Source organism: Oncorhynchus gorbuscha, linkage group LG12 (genome assembly GCF_021184085.1).
Source record: "Oncorhynchus gorbuscha isolate QuinsamMale2020 ecotype Even-year linkage group LG12, OgorEven_v1.0, whole genome shotgun sequence".
Lineage (NCBI taxonomy): Eukaryota > Metazoa > Chordata > Actinopteri > Salmoniformes > Salmonidae > Oncorhynchus > Oncorhynchus gorbuscha.
The window spans coordinates 34493063-34513332 of NC_060184.1; the positions used below are offsets into that span (position 1 = coordinate 34493063).

General features: G+C 42.9%; 1 protein-coding gene across 1 annotated transcript; it reads right to left on the reverse strand.

Annotated features, from left to right (window-relative positions):
- Positions 1–1321: 1321 nt before the first annotated feature.
- Positions 1322–18834, reverse strand: LOC123990926 (homeobox protein Meis2-like). Its single transcript, XM_046291949.1, has 13 exons — positions 18248–18834; positions 17737–17969; positions 17218–17359; positions 16983–17033; positions 16277–16327; positions 15903–16049; positions 13008–13122; positions 8517–8656; positions 6108–6184; positions 4946–5004; positions 4628–4717; positions 3761–3858; positions 1322–2608 (listed from the first exon to the last, which is right to left on the reverse strand). Exons 1-12 carry the CDS (start codon positions 18263–18265, stop codon positions 3800–3802), a joined length of 1182 nt encoding a protein of 393 aa, XP_046147905.1. The 5' UTR covers positions 18266–18834; the 3' UTR covers positions 1322–2608; positions 3761–3799.
- Between the last annotated feature and the right edge of the window lie 1436 nt (positions 18835–20270).

A 20270-nucleotide genomic window follows, 5' to 3' on the forward strand; every position in this document is an offset into this window, starting at 1 on the left:
TCCACAAGGTTAGAATTAGGTTTACAAGTTGTTATTTTGCCTAGGCCATCAGTTTTGATGTTTGACACTAACTTTTGAAAATAATTTCCAATAACCGACCCATGCGGTGCACAAATCGCGATGCAGATTCTAGCATCTATTTTATTTCGAGAAAACAATTTCCCCGAGTTGTATTTAATTTGTGAACAATTCGCGAGGAAAAAATCTTCACAGTGGTGAAAATTTAGCGTCGCAAAAATAGAAATATATATATAGCCTATTTGGTCATATTGAGTTGACAGAGGCAGAAGATGGAAAAGCGTGATTTTTAACAGGTGAAAAGCTCTTAAATGAAAGCTTAAATTGAATCTCACAAATCCAATGGTATCTTTTGATGAGTTATGACAAATGTTCACGGACTGTGGTATAATAGGTGTAATTGCTATTTGGTGTGAGCTAAAAACAGGACACGTCAATGATAGTAACTATTTCAAAAGGCATAACATTGATTAGGCCTATAATAAGTATCAAAATAACAAACAATTAATTGCGGCTTAAATAACACATCAATAATAACAATAATAATAATAGACCTAGTAATAATAATTTATAGATAATATATATGTATATATAAAACGTTTAGCCTAATGTTTATAAGTCATAGCCTATCAACGGACAATTTTCCCAACTATGAAGAATAAAAATAAATAGGTCTAACTCGTATGCCTAACTCATAATTGCGCATTTACCATTGGCTCATGAGTCTCATCTCGCCATCATGTAAGTCTTCTCATCAATACAGCACACAATATCATTACTGGTTGACATTGATAAATGATACTCCAAGTAGCCCACATTTTTTTCTCAGTCCAATTCACACCCCGCAATACAGAGAGCAAACTACACAAACGAATATATCCTTGAAAAATACAGCAATATCAACAAAACCGTATACCAACGAATTTATCAATCGACGTTGTTTAGGCTAAGTTACAAGACCCATATTGAAATATTTTTCTCTCCCTTTTTGTCGGGGGACTGATATCATACGAAATTATTTGAAAATATGACATTTTCCTCTAGGCTTCCACTTCATTTTTTTTATTGCATAAGCCTATTGTGTCTTGAGAAAAACGAATTAGTGTGGCTTTGGTATTCAGCGTATCTCCCTGTATTTCGAGTAACCGTAGTCCTAGGTCATCCATCATTCCTGTCAGCCTCAATCGAGTAAGAAAACAGCGACAGCAACTTCGTCCCATATCGACCAAAACTGTAACTTGACCTCATGTGTGAATACGAATTGTGTGTTATTACGAAAATCATTTTAATTTACAAAGATATGCGGTATTTCATAAATGTTTACCATAGATACAAAGCAGGAGGTAGCTAATGTGCAAATAACCACCAAACACCAAAAAACAGAAAAAAAGAATGCATTCAGCTCTTAATGTTATCCAAATTAATTGGGTCACAATATCGTATCATATGTTGTACAAAATATGATTAGCTCAAGGCATACCTCTTCTTTTTCTCCCCAAAATGTTATTTATTTCCCAGATGAAAGAGAATATGTGCTGGAAAAAAGATTCCTCCAAAAGATTTGAGGTCAAGTTTTAAAATGAGTTTTTATTTTGTTTTTTAGTGTAGAAACCCTTCCCTCCTTCCTGTGTGCTATAAAACTATTTGAATGCGATCTAAATGGAAGTCAGTCCAGGATCCACCTTACCAGTATGGAGTCAGTTCATCAGCTCTTTCAGTCTTATAAAAAGCGGGCTTGGTATTTTGCTGGGAGCTGGATGGAGCTGCAAACTGAGTCAATCTCTCTCTCTTCCACAGCACATAAAGGTGGGATCAGTGATAAACTCTCACGCTATAAACTAGTGATCACAAAAGCACAAACATGGACAGACCAGTCAAATGAAAAAGCACAAGTCTATACACCACAACAGCTACTAAAAGTCTTAGTCTCCATCATCTTTTTAGATATTGTTTTCAAATGGTGTGCTCATAGGATGTAGTGTGTGTGTGTGTGTGAGAATATGTGTGTGTGTGTGAGAACATGTATAAGTGAGCGTGTGTGTGTGTGTGTGTGTGTGTGTGTGTGTGTGTGTGTGTGTGTGTGTGTGTGTGTGTGTGTGTGTGTGTGTGTGTGTGTGTGTGTGTGTGTGTGTGTGTGTGTGTGTGTGTGTGTGTGTGTGTGTGGGCTGTGTGTATGTACAATTGTGACAATAGATCTTGAACAAATACTTGAAAGTTCTTGTCCCAATGGTCCACCATTGTAGAAAAATAAATAAATAATTTAAAAAAGAAAACTAATTTGTCAAAATGTTGTTGAGGTCATTTTAGCTTCTGTTGTTAATTCAGAAGTATTTTTGTTGTTGTTGTCTGTAAATGTTGTTTATTCCTAGATCCTGGTCTTCCTCCAGCCATGGGGTTAGTTAGTAAAGGTCAACGTGGGCAGGGTCTGTACAAGTGTGGGTTGTCCCAGGGTAGGTGTGGTCCTCTATGCTCCAGTGTGATTGTGTGGTGGGCGTGGTCAGATGATGGGTACAGGTGTGACTTGGGCGGAGTCACGCTTTCATTGGACCACGCGGCAGGATGGAATTTTCCCTGAGCAAACCACAGAGGCCTGTCACACAAAGAAGAAGCCTGGGTCAGTCTCTTACAGAAAAACAAATATGGAACCTAAACCGTAGAAATTAAAGACAAAGCCACACGACAGAGACAAACTTAGGCCTTACAACATATACATACACTGGGACAGTGCTGGTTCTTTGGTGTAATTCTTAAGGGTTCCCTAATAGATAACTGTTATGGCTCTGACTCTATCATGCATAGGATAACCACATATTACTGCAAAACAACCCCACATGGATCCTTGGGTAAATTTACTGCCATCACAGATCAGCATACGGTCTCACTACAGATTAAATTAGGTGAGGTGAACAGCCTCCTGTATTACGCCATTACAGTAATCGGTCAATGATCATTCAATGAGAAGTGATTGGATGAAACAGTCAAAAAAAATTATATTGCCAACATTTATTCAGCTTGAGTGCATAAGATGTCTATGTGGGCTGTATTTAAAATGTAGGCGATGTGCCGTCACTGCAATCACCATCATGCTCTTTGGACTTCATTAGCAAAATCTGTGGATTATCGGGAAGGGAAAGGGCCTGTGTTGGCGGAATTGGCGCCCAGTGAAAAGTGAGGCAAACGCGGGGTTCCCCATTTACATATAAAGAGCTCAATTAATCAAGGTAAGTGTCATTATAGCGTGGCTCATTGAGCAGTGGAGTGTGGGTGTTAAATAAAATACGGTGAGCTCCAGTGCCTCCGGCAGGCGATACATCTTGATTTGTGAACTGTCAGCAGGGCTAGAGAGCTGATAGGGCTGGAGGGGGACAGAGGGAGTCGAGAACCCCACACTCTTAATCATATTGGGCCCCGAGAAGGAGATGAGAGGAGGATGGAGAGAGAAGAAAAATGGAGAAAGAGGGAGAGATGGAGTGATGGAGAAGGATCGAGGAACGATTGAGGAACGGGGTGAGAAGGAGAGGAGAGGGAGCAATGTATATATTTTTTTTAATAGATGGGGTGTTGTGGAGGAATAGGGGGACGATTGAGGCGAGGGGTGAGGAGGAGAGGAGTAGTGAGGAGGGAGTGGGAGAAAGAGAGAGAAAGGGAGAGAGGGTGATGGAGAGGAATAAAGAAACTGCAGAGGAGGCAGGCTTGTGGGTGACAAATGTAAGCAGGGGAGAGAGATTAAGGCAGTGCTTACTTCACCGTCTTCTTTAGGCTTGCCTTGGTTGGAGAGGGTTTACATGTAGTGCCACTGTCCATCCATGCCCATATTCATTCCCATGCCACCCATTGGTCCTGCAGAATGAGTGACAGAGAGAGGAACCAATTACATGATGCAACATACACAGGTTCATATAAAACTCTGCAATATTTAACCCATGAATAGACAAACAGAACCAAAACTGAAAGGAACAAATAACCAGTGGTGTAAAGTATTTAAGTAATACTTTAAAGTATTTTTACTTAAGTATTTTTTTGGTGTATCTGTACTTTACCATTTATATTTTTGACAACGTTTACTTTTATTTCACTACATTCCAAAATAAAATAATAATGATCTTTTTACATTTTCCCTGACACCCAAAAGTACGTTACATTTTGAATGCTTAGCAGGACAGGACAATGATTAAATTCACGCATTTATCAAGAGAACATCCCTGGTCATCCCTACTGCCTCTGATCTGTGGACTGACTAAACACAAATGCTCTGTTTGTAAATTATATCTAAGTGTTGGAGTGTGCCCCTGGCTATTCGTAACTAAAAAAAGACACGAAAATGGTGCCATCTGGTTGGTTTAATATAGGGAATTTGAAAATATTCATACTTTTACCGTCAATCCTTAGGTATATTTTAAGAATATTTTTGCAATTATATTTACTTTTGATACTTAAGCATATTTTAAACCAAATACTTTTAGACTTTTACTCAAGTAGTATTTTACTGGGTGACTCAGTTTTACTTTAGTCATTTTCCATTAAGGCATCTTTACTTTTACTCAAGTATGACAATACAGTACTTTTCCCACCACTGCATATGACATGGTGAGAATAAAAGGTTGCTTACCACCAGGTCGAATTCCCATGTGCTGCTGTCCGTCCAGTACAAAGCCTCCCATTGGTTGACCGTCAGGGCTGTATGCTGTCCCCTGGCCCACTGTGGATATAAAATAAACCAGAAATGGGTCAAAATAGAGATATAATACTAGATTAGTATGTTCAGAGGCCATAAAACAGAAGAGATACACCGTAACAATAAAAGTGGCATTCAAAAAAATAATTATCTACATAAATAATAATCATATAGTACAATTAAATATATGACAGAGCAACATTATCATCTCATCGTATTATTATCAATTAACAAATGTAAGTTATGGTTAACCTGTTCTGTTAGACTGGTCAATCATAGGCTGTACTATTCTCCTCCTGGCGTTGATGAACCTGGAGAGATAGGGAAGATGGAATGTTCTCTCCATTTCTAATCACTGTCCGGACGAACATGGACTATACAGTTCACAAATCTTCTCCTTGCTTTAGATCTCCTTTGCATTTATCTCCCGGGTCTACTTAAGATAGTCTTACACAATCAAAGCATTCAGAAATCAAACAGAGTGTGACAATTTCCTAACCCAGTTTGACTAGCGTACTAATCTCTCGTGATCTAGGGTGTTAGGAGAAAGCCACATACAGCATCTTACCAAGTCTATTGATTTGGGTTTAGCCCCTTTAGCCTCGGGCTTGTGATAAGGCTAAACGTTTTGCCAATTTCGGGCAGAGACGTACCACTACCCAAAAGAACAGACAGCTTGGTAAACTAAGTATTTGCCGGCTTTGATAAGTGTATTGAAGTTGATCCATGAGAAAAATCCATAGACTTCTTAACTCCTTGGGATTAGAGGTGCACGTCTATGTAATTAGGTCCGTTGAGAATCTGATACACTTAAAAAAAGACCCTACCATGGGATTCTGGGACGGGGGAGGATTAATCGCGAGAAGCCAATGTCATCTCAATTAATCCAAAACGGACCCTGTGTAAGCCCCAAATAAAATGATTCCTTTTAGACGACACACCAGAACTGTATCCTCAAAACCAAATCCCCCTGTCTCTGTTCCTCTTTCCCAAAATATGCTAAGCCATCTACAAAGGGGCAAGGGTGCTGGGCCTTAAATATACTTTAATCCATCATGTTATACATGTAAAATGAGGCTGGGGGATCGTGTGGGGAGGGACACACACACACACACACCTCCCCTTTAAAGTTTCAGTGTGGCCACCAGACAGTGAATATAGATAGAGCATGTAAAACAGTTCCATTTCAGTTCCATTTCCAAAGAGCTGAGCTTAGAACGTCTCTGTTTCTCCTAAAACATGGCTGTAGTGTAGTTGCAAATGAGAGCGTATTCACCAGTGCTGGGAGGAGGCAAGAAGGAAAGACAAAAAGGAAGAAGGAAAGGACAGACATAAAGAAGGAACGGAAGAAAGAAGGAGAGAAGGAAGCACAGGGGTTAGGGTTAGAGTGGGGACATGGGGGTTAGCTACTCACCAGTTGTTCACTTGCAGGATGGTGAGGCCTGTGTCCTGTGCTAGCTGCTTCTTCTGTTCCTCTGAAGGATAGGGGTGCTGTGGTAAACAGAGGACAGAAAGGGAAGAGTCTGTGCTTCAGTTGAAAAAAGAACACCCAGCTTGCATTCATTTAGAATGATCACGTCTCGAATGAAACACCCTGAAACACCCTTTAAAGGGAAAGTCGCTCAAGAAATGTAGTCAAGCCCTGTGACCGACTCCCATCCACAGTGATCCTTGGCACACACACAAGTCTCTCTCTCTAGTTAGCATAAGCACAAGTGAACAACCAAGACTGACCACTGCTTGGCCCCAGCCCCAAACACTTTGGGCTTAAAGCGTGTGGCATTGTTTGACATTATTTGACATTATTTGACATTATTTGACAAATGATCAGATGCGATACAAAGGGACACAATTGCCGCCTTTGTTAGGGCCTGAATAGGGGCCCCGGCCCCTGTCTCCCTGTCCCTGCCTCTCCGCTGGCGGTGTGACAGAGGGAGGAGGGTGGCAGATGGCAGACAGAGGTGACCCATGTACAGGGTACAGGGTCGGAGGCGCGTCCCCATTTTGGCGCTGTCAGGGCCACAGCCACCTCCTGTGGTCATCGGGTGAAGGATGAGCTTCCAAGCACTTCATTTTTAAACAAGGCTTTCAGGCACACACATGTATACACACACTCAGTCACACAAGCGTGCACACACATGCAAGCATATACCACACACACACACACACACAGAAACCGACATGGTAGTGACAAAGGCCACTGTTACCACAAGTAATCGTCATGGTCACCTCCCAGCTTGGTGGCTGACAGTCTAGTGACGGATGGCTCAGTGCTCCTCCCTCAACCCAGCAGAACCCCTCTGTCTAGAAAAAAAACAACCCACTTTGCTAATGTCCCACAGACTGTTGTCACGTTGGGGCCTCTCTCCAATGTACAACCAAAATTTACTCAGGTCACTCTGGGGCAACCTGTCATTGAGCTGTGGACTTAATCCCTTTTTTTATCTCCAAGCAAAGGGAAGGGTCTCGTGGTTAAACAAGAGGACTCTTTTACAGCTGCATTTCAAAACGCAATGTATGTTTGTCGTAACTAATTATAGACATTGTCTGGAACAGAGCGTCACAAAGATCTGTCTTCATCGGCATGCAGATGGAGGTCTTCAAACAGCGTGGCTCGCATGGAAACCAACAGTTACTGTATGACCATGCTAATGGGCCAATAAGGAATCCTAGAAGTAATGTAAACCTTACACAGCTGCTTTCTCTATAGCTTTGTAGAGGAGGATCGTTAGAGTTCTTTCCTCAGAATAGGGACCACAAAAGCTGGAGGCTAAGACCATCCAGAGAATATCCTCCCCCCCCTCTGTCCCTTCTCCGATGCCAGCCTCAACGGTAAAATCGGGACAAAACATAATCCGGCTCCTTTCACAATTCACACCCTCCGCGGCCCCGATGAATGCTTGATCGCCTGGGTGTTGCAACTGGACCATTCAGAGGACATTGAGGGGCCCTCACACAGTGTTCACGAGGCACATCCTGCCACGACAAACACTTGTGCTTAACCAATTAGGCTGAAAAGGGGGAACAGAGAGGGGATAATTAAATTAGCCCTTCTTTGCCTCTTCTTTTTTTAACTGGGGAATCTAAAGGTGGGTTTTTAGAGGAAAGGATTGCTGCCTGTACAGGAGCTGTGTGGCCGCTTTTCACCCGGCAACCAAATAAGAGGCTATGAAAACATCTAAGAGCGGGAAGAGGAGAAAAGTAGAAAAACTGAGGAGTAAGAGGCAGTGGCGGCGTCTTTTGGGCCTGTATATAAAAGGTGAAACTCTCCTCATTGAGGATTGGTTGGAAGTCGCTGGAATGTGAGCTAGTCCTTTCACTTTGGGAAAGTAGCCTATTCTGTTTTTGTGAAACGTAGTTCAGACGCTGAGTAAAGTGGCATCATTCCTAACAAGTGTGGTATGATGGAGAGGCCACGTTTAGACAACATACGCTACTTGTCTTTTACACAGCTCTCTGTGCCTTTGTCTCAATGACTGTTCTCACTAAGAAAACATCCGAGAGAAAACGGCTCGGCGAAGGACTACAAAGCCACAGGCCGACGCCCTTGTGTTGTTGCGCATTGAGTGTTGGATGCAAGACCTTCAGTTCTCAACCGTTATTATTACTATTGCCCCTAGGGGTACTTGGCCTACTCTCAGGGAGTACTAGACAAGAGCCATAAGATATGTACAAAACATAGGCTTCATGGTTAAATTGATAATAGTCATGACCAGTTGCACCTGACGGTGTGATTGGTGTACAATAACCAAAAAAAGGTTGAGAACCACTGCATGAAGGGAGAATGTCTGGAGCTGGTGTTAGGCTCGGCCTGCCGTCTTACCGTAAGGTGCTGGAAGAGCCACGCTCGCATGATATTGGTGGCAACTTTGGGGAAGATGCCTCTCTTCTTCTGCCGCTTCTTGTCCTGGTCGTCCTCGTCCCCTGTGCCCGGTGATGCAAGGCTGTTGTCGAGGCCGTCTCCTGCGATACGAGCAAGAAGTAGAGAAGAGAGGTGGCGGGATACGTTAGGAGAGAGAAGGCTTTCATTTCGGCACGTCCCCCCGCCATTCGCCACGAACACACATTAAAAGTGCAGCAGAGGTCTAGGGCATGGCAACAGCATAGCAACACAATATTCCACATATCTTTCACATTTGCATCTCCTCATCCACACTCTGCTACAGTGTCTGGATATTGAAGAGAGGTTCATACAGTATACTGTATTGAGAGACCTCAGTAAAAAAAAGCCAGGCTATTAACTCAATCTGAGCTACAAGTTTGACATGAAGTAATGACCGCGGGATCCGGGCTGTACACTTGACATGAATAATGACTGTTAGTGCCGTGGCCGGACACAATGCGCAGGCAGCAGCGTATTTATTTATATACACCGCTGTTTGATATAGACTAATGACTTGGTTATAAAAAAAAGAAAAACACGAACAATAACAAAAACATCAGTTGTAACCTCATGGTTAAAGCTCCGAGAGGACAATAACATATCAAACATTTGGCTAGGGATGTGTTGGTGGGTGGATGGGGAGGGGGGTTGTGGTCATTTCCCCTTAAGCACCCCCCATGTGTTCAGTGACCCCCCACCCTCCCCTCCAGTCTGTCTGTGTTGGATTGTCGGACTCGCACACACCGCACACACACCACCTCACTCCTCCTGGCATTATTAGCAGGGCATCGTCGTTCGATTTCTGCGGGAACCTTCACACGGATCAAGGCTTCCTTTTAAACTGAGATTTCCGAGGCTTCCGCCCCTGCCCTTGCTCCCCATCACAGCACTCTCTGTGCACTCTCTCCATGTCTCTCCTCCCTTTCCGACATTAATTGTGCATCAGCAGAGATGATTTACTTTTAACAGTGGTGGTTATTTTTCTTGCCCTCTGGGCAGAGATGCCTTGAAAGCCTGCCTGGAGGGCATGTGAATAATGTATCTGAGAGACCCCTCCCCCAGGGCGGGACAGGAACCCTACTTTTCTTAGGATTCACCCTGGCATGTCTTTTTGTTTTTGGGGATGCATCAATCAAAGGGGCTTCTATATATGCGCCCATATTCATGCATAAATATTTCAGCTAATGAATATTGACATTAAAAAGGATGAGTTGGACTGAGTGGGTTGGGACGGGGGTGAGGGGAGAGAGAGAGGGGGGGGGGGGTGGGAGTTTTGACGGATGGTGTAATCTGTGGACCGGACAGGGCATAGGTGATGCTTCACTTTGTTCTCCATACCCCACCTTCTCTGTCTGTAGATGTTATAACAAGTTGTTATAACAGTTTTATTCTCTAAGGAAATTATGAGGTTTGTTGTGGGTGAGTACTTGAAGGATGGTGTTGAAGACATCTGTCATTTCAGAGAGGACAATTAGTATCCTGTCTCACAGGCTGGGAGAAACACCACTCAAGACATGCCTTCAATGGTGAAATAATTCATACAAACTATGCCAATCAATCATTAAATGCTCAGGGTTAGCTGGAAATCAAAATGACCAAAACCAATATTGGTCATTTTAAGTCATTTTGTCCTTGAAGCAAATAACTGAAAAAAAGAAAGAAAGACAGAACTCACTAGCACGGCCTAATTATATCTAAGGAACATCAAGCCCCCTCCTGCCCCCCTCCTCCTCTCCCCCATCCTTCTCTTTTTTTCTGCTCCAGAGAGGGAAGGCCTAAGGGCAGATCCTCCGCTACGCTAATCGTTTCTGACTGTTCCCTGGCAACTCAGCCAATCTAACCAGTGTGATGGTGCACTACTTGCAAAGTTGTATCCATGGAACTCTCCTCCCGTGACCTAGCCCCCTTCGCCTGCCTGCTTGCCCAGCTCCCTCCCTGCATGCCCCAGTGTCTACACGCGTAACATAGAGGGGGGGGCCTGCTGCCGCAAGGAAAGCTGGAGTATCGCCTCAGGCGCTTTAGGAAAAACAGTACCCTAAGATATGAAGAAGAGTAGCATCCTTGTCTGGCTTCCGCTTCCACCCCCCCCACCACTTCCCTACCTCTCTCTCTTTTTTATCTCTTCCTCTCTCTCATCAACAACAGCAGAAACCCGTTTTCTTACAGTCAGGTTTAAACTGGGACAACTAGAGGCAAGAGAATCCACATGATGACATGTCCATACAAGACAAAGTGCAGGGTGGACTACTAGCTAGCAGAACTGATTGCTGTATCCCGGTCCTGCATCGGTGATGCGAGCCCAGTGCAGCTTGCTTAATGAGCTCACCGGGACCTGATCCATCACCAGTGACACTTCTCAGCCCTCCTGTTATTACCCATGATGCACGCTGCTAAATGGGAGCTGCTGTCTGGCAGCTTGCCAAAACACGGCGAATCCATAGCGTGAAGATCTTGATAATTGCTGAATCTTCTCCCCAGATCACGAGTATGTCTAGAATTGTGCCTTCCGTAGGCCTATATTCTATTGATGGCGAGTGGTGATTGATAAGGGTTAGATATAGTCATCCTGCCTCACTCCCTTGTTATTTGTGAGAACATTTTGTGATAGGTTCTATAGGGACATTAGCCTGCAGTGTCATTGCTGTTCTTCGGTGGAATCCGGAGGAGACTAAAAGATGCACTGACTGCATCCTGTTTCTTCCTTCTCTGCATTCCCCTCTTGTACAGGCGCTTTGCAGCAGCTTGCGCCCCTTGGGTTCCTTTCCTTTTATTTTTGCCTTTGTCATGGACATTCAAAACCCCTCCCCCCCAAAAAAACATTCCTAGGATATCTCAGCCTTTTTAGCTCTGCCCCTGTGCCCCATCTGAGAGAGTCACCCTGGGGGAGGTGTTATCAAAGAGAAAGCCCTCTGCATATCACACAGCTTACAAGGAAACAACCAAAGACTGTATAAGCCATGGGTTAGCGGTTAGCCACATGGCTAACATAGCCACACAGCCATAATCATACCACCAACTAACCACATATCACATACCTGTGGTTGATACCCTCACGAGAACCACACAGCAACCAACCATAAGGCTCCCCGATTAGTTAAGATTGTAGGTTAACCCTTTAAAAAGGCTTTTATCATTGGCCCAGAAAACCATGACAAATGTCCATTAGGACAATAGGAGCTCCCTCATAGTAGCAGGTGCTTTGAAGAGCATCGGTAATCTCCTACCCAGGCCTGCACTACTGACGTAAGGGCCCCACTTTGGCCCCCAGTTCCCTTCCTATGTTAAAAGTGTTTGTTTTCCTCATCCCCTTGAATGAGAAAAGGGGATGAAAACAAGGGATGGAAACGAGGGATGGAAAAAGGGCAAAGGGGCCCTAGGAGGAGCACGAGGAGCAGCAGGTAGGCACGGCAGCATCAGATCCTGCTACCAGGAGCTTTTTCTCCTCTTTGTTCATCCATACATAAAAAGTGGCTCTCTCGGCAGGGAGGATTGTGCTTCCCCCGTCCTCTATGCATTCTCTACCCAGGTCAAAAGGGCAGGGAGGCATGGACCTTGGGTGTTCCCCTGCTGTTGTTTAAAAAAAAAAGCCCTCCCGAGGAACCAAGGAAAAAGCCGTTCGCACCCATCCTCATCCCCTCGCTTTGCTGACATACAAGTCAAATACACAGTGTTACTGTGTTAAAGCATCCAATTACATTACAAGTAATGCAGGCAGGGATATTAAGTGCAATTTGTTTGACATGTTTTCAGATAGTTAGGATAAGTGAAGAAACTGGTCAAATCAGAGGAGGAAGAGAATTAATCTGTGTTTCTGACTGTCCTTTCATCCTCTGAATTGCTGTTGTCTTGCAAAGCATCCTCCCATTGTTTAGCTCAATGCCCTGGCTATTGATGCCTGATGGGCAGAGGGTGGTAAGTTGCTTTAAAGTCTATTCTATTTTTACTGTGGCCATAGGAGATAAAAAGAAAAACAAGTCATAAAACCCTTATAGCCTCCACTGAGCAAATCACAGGCCAAATTAACAGCCGGCACACGGACAGCAACCCAAGTAGGCTACACTACAGCAATGCTCGGCAGAATCATGCAAACCAGCAATTGGCAGTAATGACACTCATCAGACAAGCCATCATATAACAGAGACCAGATTAAACTATAGAACTATTTCCATAACCTGACCTGGATAAGTGATAAACCACAAAGTAACTATCAAAACTCAATCAAATAGCTGTTGATTCAACAACAAACTCTTATCAACTTTATCTGAATGATAAGTATAGAGCAACAACAACCGCTTATCATTAGGATCTCTGGAAAGACTAAGTTTACCCTATAGCCTACAAAGAAAATACCATTGCCTTTGTATGGGGTCAGCAACTGAGGTCAACCTTTGATATGGAGTTGAGTCTAAAGAGAAGCTGTGGGTCTCTTACCGAGTTCACTGCTGTTGTCCCCACTCTGGGAGACGTGGCCCCCGCTGGAGGGCCCCGGGGTGCCCACAGAAGGCGTGGAGTGGGCGTCTTCCAGGTCTCTCCAGGATGCCGGGTTCTGGGGTCCACAGAGGTTCATCGGGTCATAAACATATCCCACATCCCGGCCACACACCAGGAGAGGAGGGGGAGAGAGAGAGATCACATTAGAGAGCAGTGGAACAGTATGCCATTACTCGATATCAATGTAAATCCCGGACACACACGCACCGCTTCTCTCTCTCCTCATTATTAGCCGATATACCACAGCACACAATGTGGAACAATCTGACCCTGACCTCAATAAGAAAATTGAACAAGATCCAAACAATTGATAATCCCAAACTCGAAGTTACCATTTTCCCTGAAACTGAGATGGCTCCCACAAAAAATAACAAACAAAAGCGAAGAGAGCTTTTATTCAGCTAAACCTGCTAGTACTGTAGAGCAAAACCGATCAGCATCAGAGCTCCAGCAACACTCCTCCCTATCCTGATTCAGAAGCCCGGTATCTGCCCGAACCCCTATTTATTGGGCCATATAAGGGCAAGGACCATGGTACTTAGACAGACTTAAGCTGAGGGCCAAACAGCAGAGCAACCTCTTCAGCCTCCTGGCTGTCAGCTGTTTGCCGGATGGTGCTCAGATGAAGAGCTCAGCCAACGACAAGAATAATCACGGCAACAATGGCAGCGCAGTGTGAATGAGGCCTCTCGACGAGCTCGACGAGCAGGCCCCCTTTTCCATCCCAACACACAGTAATTAGAAAGCTGTTTGTGTGGCATCCCCATTCAAAGTGCCATGTGTTTCCACGTTTATCAAGCAAACGACGGGGGTTCTTTACCCACACGCACTCCAGCTGTTAAGATGGCATTAATTACTGATACAGTGTGGTCCGTCGTTCTTTAAAATGTATCATAAAAACTGAGACCCATAAAGGCAGAGAAGTTGATGAGGTAAGTATAAGACATTACGATATCCGGATTGCTTTCTCAACTCACATGATCTTCAAATCATAGTAAAAAAAATGGCAGTATCAACTAGCTGGTTAACCTGATTCAAATATAAAATGTTCAAGCCAGTCGTACCTTAACTCAAATGAGTATTATCACTCGGTACATGTGCGATATAAACATGGATATAAAAAGGTGCTGTCTATAGGCTATAGGCTGGGTTGTGCACTCAAATAGGGAGATGAGTTCACATTTGCATAAGAGCAGGGGATGGCAAAAGAGAGGCAGAACTTGATGTCACTTAGAGAAGCATACTCAGACCAGTATATTTGTCTTGCCCTCGCACATTTGATCACTGTGAGGGTTATCCTTCACTATAGAAATAGAATGAGTGGAGGAAACATAGTTCTAAACTCCACAATAATAGTTTGTTATTAACTTCTCACACGTACACTAGTTGCTGTTAAGTCTCACAAGTCAAGACAAAATGTTACTGAAATCATGCAAATGGGCAGGACTGGAAACGGAGGCTAAAGTTGCCTTCGTCAACACATAGCTAACATAAACAAACAGCTGGTGTTTCTTCTCAAACTTGAACTAGGCCCAACATAGGGTGTGGTTGGCGTTCACATACAACATTCTGTGTGTATTGCATGTGCCCTCACACCCAGAGAACTACAGCTCATACATCATGCAGTGGGTGAAGTGGTCCTGTGTGGCTCAGGTAGCAGAGCATAGAGCTTGCGACACCAGGATTGTAGGTTTGATTCCCGGGGCCTACCATACATCAAATGTATGCACACATGACTGCAAGTCCTTTTGGAATTAAAAACATATATTATATTACGAAGGGAAAGTGGATCCCAGGATGACCAGCAGGAAAATGTCCCGTCTTGTCAGACAAATGAACCTTGACAGTGTTTGTTTGCGTCTACAACCGCCGAATCAACAAAGTGCAACATCATCCAAAAATGGAAGTGAATGTGGACAGTGGATAGCATTTCTTTTGGCTTACTTCCGAAAAAAAATCGACTGTACATGAAAGTAATCTAATATGAGGAGAATCTCCCCAACAAAGTTCCTGCCATTGCTCCAATGCTAAGGTTAAGGGATCGTGCCATCTGAGATGACGTGTGACAGGGGGAGTGGGTATTGGGAAGAGGAAGAGCCAGAGTAGGGGGCACCCTATGGGCACATGGATTGACAAAGACCCCCCCTCTTTACTGACAATAATAATCTGATTGGATTCGCATTCGAGTGTAAAATCGAAACACTAGAAGGGGAAGGAGAGAAGAAAGATCCATTACCTCAAAGTAAAAACATCAAAAATGCAATTTAGGAAAGAATAGAAAATGATAGAAAATCGAATATACAACATATGCCATTGGCAGACGCTTTTATCCAAAGCGGCTTACAGTCATGCGTGCATACAGTTGTCATTCTCCCTCGCTCACTCTCTGATAAACAGATAAAGTAGATGATTTAAACAATAGAGCAGAAGAAGGTTAAGAACGAAATAAATCATTCCTCCTCGTATTCCTCTTCTTTTTAAGAAGTCACGAAAGCTCTATGAAACTTCCCTACACACCACCAGGACAACATATAATGAGAACGCACACACATGAATTAAGGGACTGACTGTCTCAGTTTTACACACACCGATGTGCATTAGATAACGTTTTGCTAATAGGTTATTAATACAAAAATCGATTTAATACCAGTAAATTACATTTGACGGTATATTTTAAAAGCTGTTGATTACATGTGTTATCTATTAAACTGACTCACAATTACGCACATCTCTTGAAATTATATTTTTTTTGTACGCCACAAACACCATGTTATTGGGACCCCTTGTCAAAAGAAGCACCAATATGTTGGCTAATTTCAAAGCCGAACCACTCACGTGATCTGCTAGATTTGTGGAGGATCCTGTCAGGTCATCGAAGTCAGATTTGCAGCCATCTCGGTCGTCTATGACCAAGTCTATGGGCATTTTGCCTTTCAAACAACTGATGTACCGATGGCAGAAGTTGTCGCAGAGCTCGTGCACCTATTCAATGAAAATTCGTGTTAGCAGCACTCTTAACACAGGACATTCGTGCAGCAGCCAGGTAAACTATATGCGTAGTGTGTTCGCGTAAAATATGCAGTTATGAGTACAACTGTGCGATTATATCAGTGATTGCAGGACGTTTTGACAAAAATATAGAAAAACACACAAAAAAAGCACAGAGTAAAGCATTAAATATAGGTCTACAATACAACAACATAATTTACCTTCTCTAATTCCAAAAGATGAAATCGTAATACTTGTATAGCTTGGATCATCTGGAAAATGAAAATATACGAGTTAGGCTTAATTCATGCTGGCATGTTGACCTCAAATGGATAGTAACTAGCCTATTGTCGCGGTCTGATGAAAAAGCTCAACAGAAAGAATAAAACGCCCATATTTTCCTATTAACGAGCATATTATAAAACTTCAGAAGCTATTCTGAATATATTTTCTTGGTCCCAGAGTCATGAAATGTTCAGAGTACATTGAGGGGAGTTACTGCTTTCAATTAATAAAAGAAAAAGATGAAAATTGGCGAAAACGGAGATGAGGTTTTCATTAGACAGCGACTGCATGAATGCCCACTGCAGGCATATACAGTAAAGCAAGTGATATGTAACAGTATTCTACATGAATTAAAACAATGTATTTTCTTATTCAAATGGATTCAACAGCACAGCAATGGTTCCTAGAGTCCCTGCTTTGGGGATGCCCAAGGCAAGGACCTCCGCGGCTTCCAACTGCAGAGGAACAGAATAGGCTTTGGATAGAAGACTCGTCTGCATTTCCTGTTGCTCCTTCAAATGAACGTTTTGAACATCCGTGTTGTGTTCAAATAAAGTGAACTCAAACAAGCCCATATTACACTATTTATCCAGCTGCGCAATTGATGCGTAAAACAGTTGATTTGCAGGTTAACTTGCTTACCAAGTTGTCCAACTCTGGATTCGATGAAAATAACGGTTTCTCTGCACGTATCTATAAAAAAATAAATAGATAATATGAGTCTATTGTTAATCAGTCAATCAATCCATCCACCTATCAATCAAACATTAAATAAACGGAGGAAAACATGTTTAACATTTACAGTAACCTTCACAACAATAATATCCGTATCCCTATTTTTGCTGACAAAACGTGGCTTAAACCACAAGTAGCCTACCTGTTTTGCAAAGACAGCGATGTCTTCGTTGAAGGAGTCTGACGAGCAGACATCGCCGCCCGCTACTCCAGGCTCCCTCGGTGTGCAGGTCGCCAACTCACACTTTTCAAACACCAGTGCTAGCAGAGGGAATAACGGGTGACTGCAACATGATGGAAACAAAACGTAAATACGTGATCCCACTTTCCAGGAATATTAGATCAAAACATGTTTTAAAGTGGACTGCATTGCACTTGATCCGTGTTTTATATTTCCGGATGTCCTACAATAGCTGACAAAAGGGAAGTGTCTCCACTCAGAGTAAGGGCCGAATCTTGAGATGCAATATGCTCGTAAAATAGGCCTAGATTTTTTTTGTTGTTGCGCAAAACGAATTAAATTCGATTTACTCAATCATGTCAAGTTAGAATTTGGTTCTGACTAAATGCTTTTAAATACTTCACTTGTAACTGTTATTTGTAGGCTATATCAAACATAAGAAAACCCAGTGTAAAACCACGGGAAAAGTCTGATGCACACCCATAGATTTGATCTTTGTCTCTTTTTAGCCCGTCGTTGACAGCGCTGCCCATGCTGCTGGGCATGATGTTGTGGGGTGCGTGGGCTCCATAGTGCTGGGTTGGATGAGGAGGCGGACCGTGGTTCAGGTGGTGGACTTGCGGAAGCGGCCGGGGAGCATGCGGGTCTCCATACATAGACGCCGGGAGTCCAACTCCGTCCATCCCACCACCATAATGGGCCAGCTCATCGTACTGGATGGAGAAATACAGTTAAGTGTGAGAAACTCGAGGACTGTCTGTTGGCATGCTTCTATCACGGATATAAGAGAGGCTACAGACATCCCCCTCCAAACACAAGCCTTTATGCATGAGGATGACAGTAAACATTCATCTAATCAAATTGCCCATGCATGGAAAACAGAACAATGCATCGAATACAGGGTCCAGACTTCTTATGGGTATTCCAAAAGGAAATTGGATTCAGTTTGATCAACTCAGAAATGACACATTGGAAGTGCACTAAGACCTACCCTTTGCGCCATCGACATGGGCTTGTCTTGGAGATACAGTGTGGTAAGAAACAGCTACTGTCTCAGTCCGCAGGGAAGCTGGCGTATGAAGTTGATGCCTTTTACGTCCGATTGAATATTGTAATCCGCAGTGGCAATAAAAAGGAAACCCGCAGCAAGGTGAAGATGTGTATTTTTCAAGAATAATTAATGCAATAGTCTAAATGGCGAAATCACCATGGCGGATAATACTAAGAACCTTCGGTTAAAAAGTTTTTCTAATAAGCTCATCGACAACCCTCGCGTATTGGTCCTGCTGTCAATCACCGAGACTGCTTGTCAAGGTAATCTATAGCCCATACAGTTGATAGAGCTGATTCGTTCCAGGAGGCGTATATTGCTTCCAATGCACCGTTTTCCCTGAAAACGAAATGTTGCCTAAGAAGAAAGAACTTCCCAGGACAAACAGGCTATATCGATGCGTCGGTCCTCGTGGCCATTGCCTCCTGCTCTGAAATGTGAAGGTGTCAGCGAATGTTTGCAGGTTGGCTGCGAGCGCGCTTATAGGATAGACTGGCTCCACTGCTCAGCGGTAGAAGGTGATGACGGAACCTGGAAAGAGGGAGGGTTTAACCAGTCCCATACTGCCAAATAAAGGGGGACTGGAGTAAAGCCCATGACACGCCAACGAATGTTGTTTGCATTGGATAAGGCAGAGGGTGACGCAAAATAACTGTCACATCTTGTCACCAAGGCGGTGAGGATATCCATTGCAATTAGCGCAAGAAAGGAATTTGGTAGATGACAATTCAACACATTAACTATTCCCTTTGAATGTAACCGTCAAGAAAACTGTACTTATTTGTTTTAATGATCTAACTTTGACAAATGTCTGATTATTTTTAGTGTAGTCTTGAGAAAATATAATTATATTCCACTTTCTGTACTAATGATCAAGGTATAGGCTTACATTATAGCATGCATAGTATAGGCTGTGGATAGGACATAAAACAGGAGTAGAATATCGGCGCAAATAGCCTCACTCAGCCGTGACATTGGTCACCCAGTCATATTTGGATATACACTCCAAGAAAAAAAGGTTCTGGATAGAACCAACAAGGGTTCTAATGCTTGCTTCATATATGGCACCCCTAATGGTTCTATTTATAACCCTTATGTAGGGTTCCATATAGAACCCCTGGGTTCCATATAAGGTTAAATGTGGAACCAATACCGGTTCTTTATAGAACGAGGTGCCATGTATGAAGCAAGCATTAGAACCCTTGTTGGTTCTATCTAGAACATGTTTTTCTATGAGTGTAGCATATATATAGGTTGAATCGGATATATTTTGGGCACCTATTTAGCTCTTTATGACAGATAATGATACCTTGAAGTATGCCTTCCGGTGCAGCGCCAGGATTGGATAACAATGCATCCGTAAACAGAGTTTAGGCTACAGACACTATACATGTGTATTGTGGTCAGCGTATGAAGAGGTTGTGTTTCAGATTGTAAGAATGCTGTTGGCGTGTTGGCTCGAATTCTCTCTTCCTTTCGACGTTCCATTCCTCCTTTTTTTCCCGGACAAGTCATGCCTACTGGACCAACATGTGTATAAAGGAATGTTGTGGACAGATAAAGATAGATAGCCTTATCATTTTGTGGTGAAAAATACTGCACGTGAAATACATTATGAAACATGCAGATTTGGTGGTAAGGTGTAGTTAGTCCAAGTTTAAATGATTTGCACATGAACACATATCTCCTTGCATTGGCAGTTATGAAATGCATTTACACGTCATATAAACTTTTATTCACATAATTATGAAGCCAGTATTTTTAATATGCATATCTTATGATTACATTTGGAAGAACAGGACAATTTTATAATACATGTTACAATTGGAAATGAGTTTCTAATATTTATAAATGAAATGTTCATTTTGTATTACAAAATTATTTACTTGAGAAAAAAAGAACCCTAAACAGTATACAATGTCTTTGGAAAGTATTCAGACCTCTTGACCTTTTCACATTTTGT

Coding starts and splice junctions, on each gene's coding strand:
- LOC123990926 (XM_046291949.1), bottom strand. Junction 16,050..16,276: donor ATCTTTTGGAATTAGAGAAG/GTAAATTATGTT, acceptor TTCATTGAATAG/GTGCACGAGCTCTGCGACAA. Junction 4,718..4,945: donor TGACCAGTCTAACAGAACAG/GTTAACCATAAC, acceptor TTATATCCACAG/TGGGCCAGGGGACAGCATAC.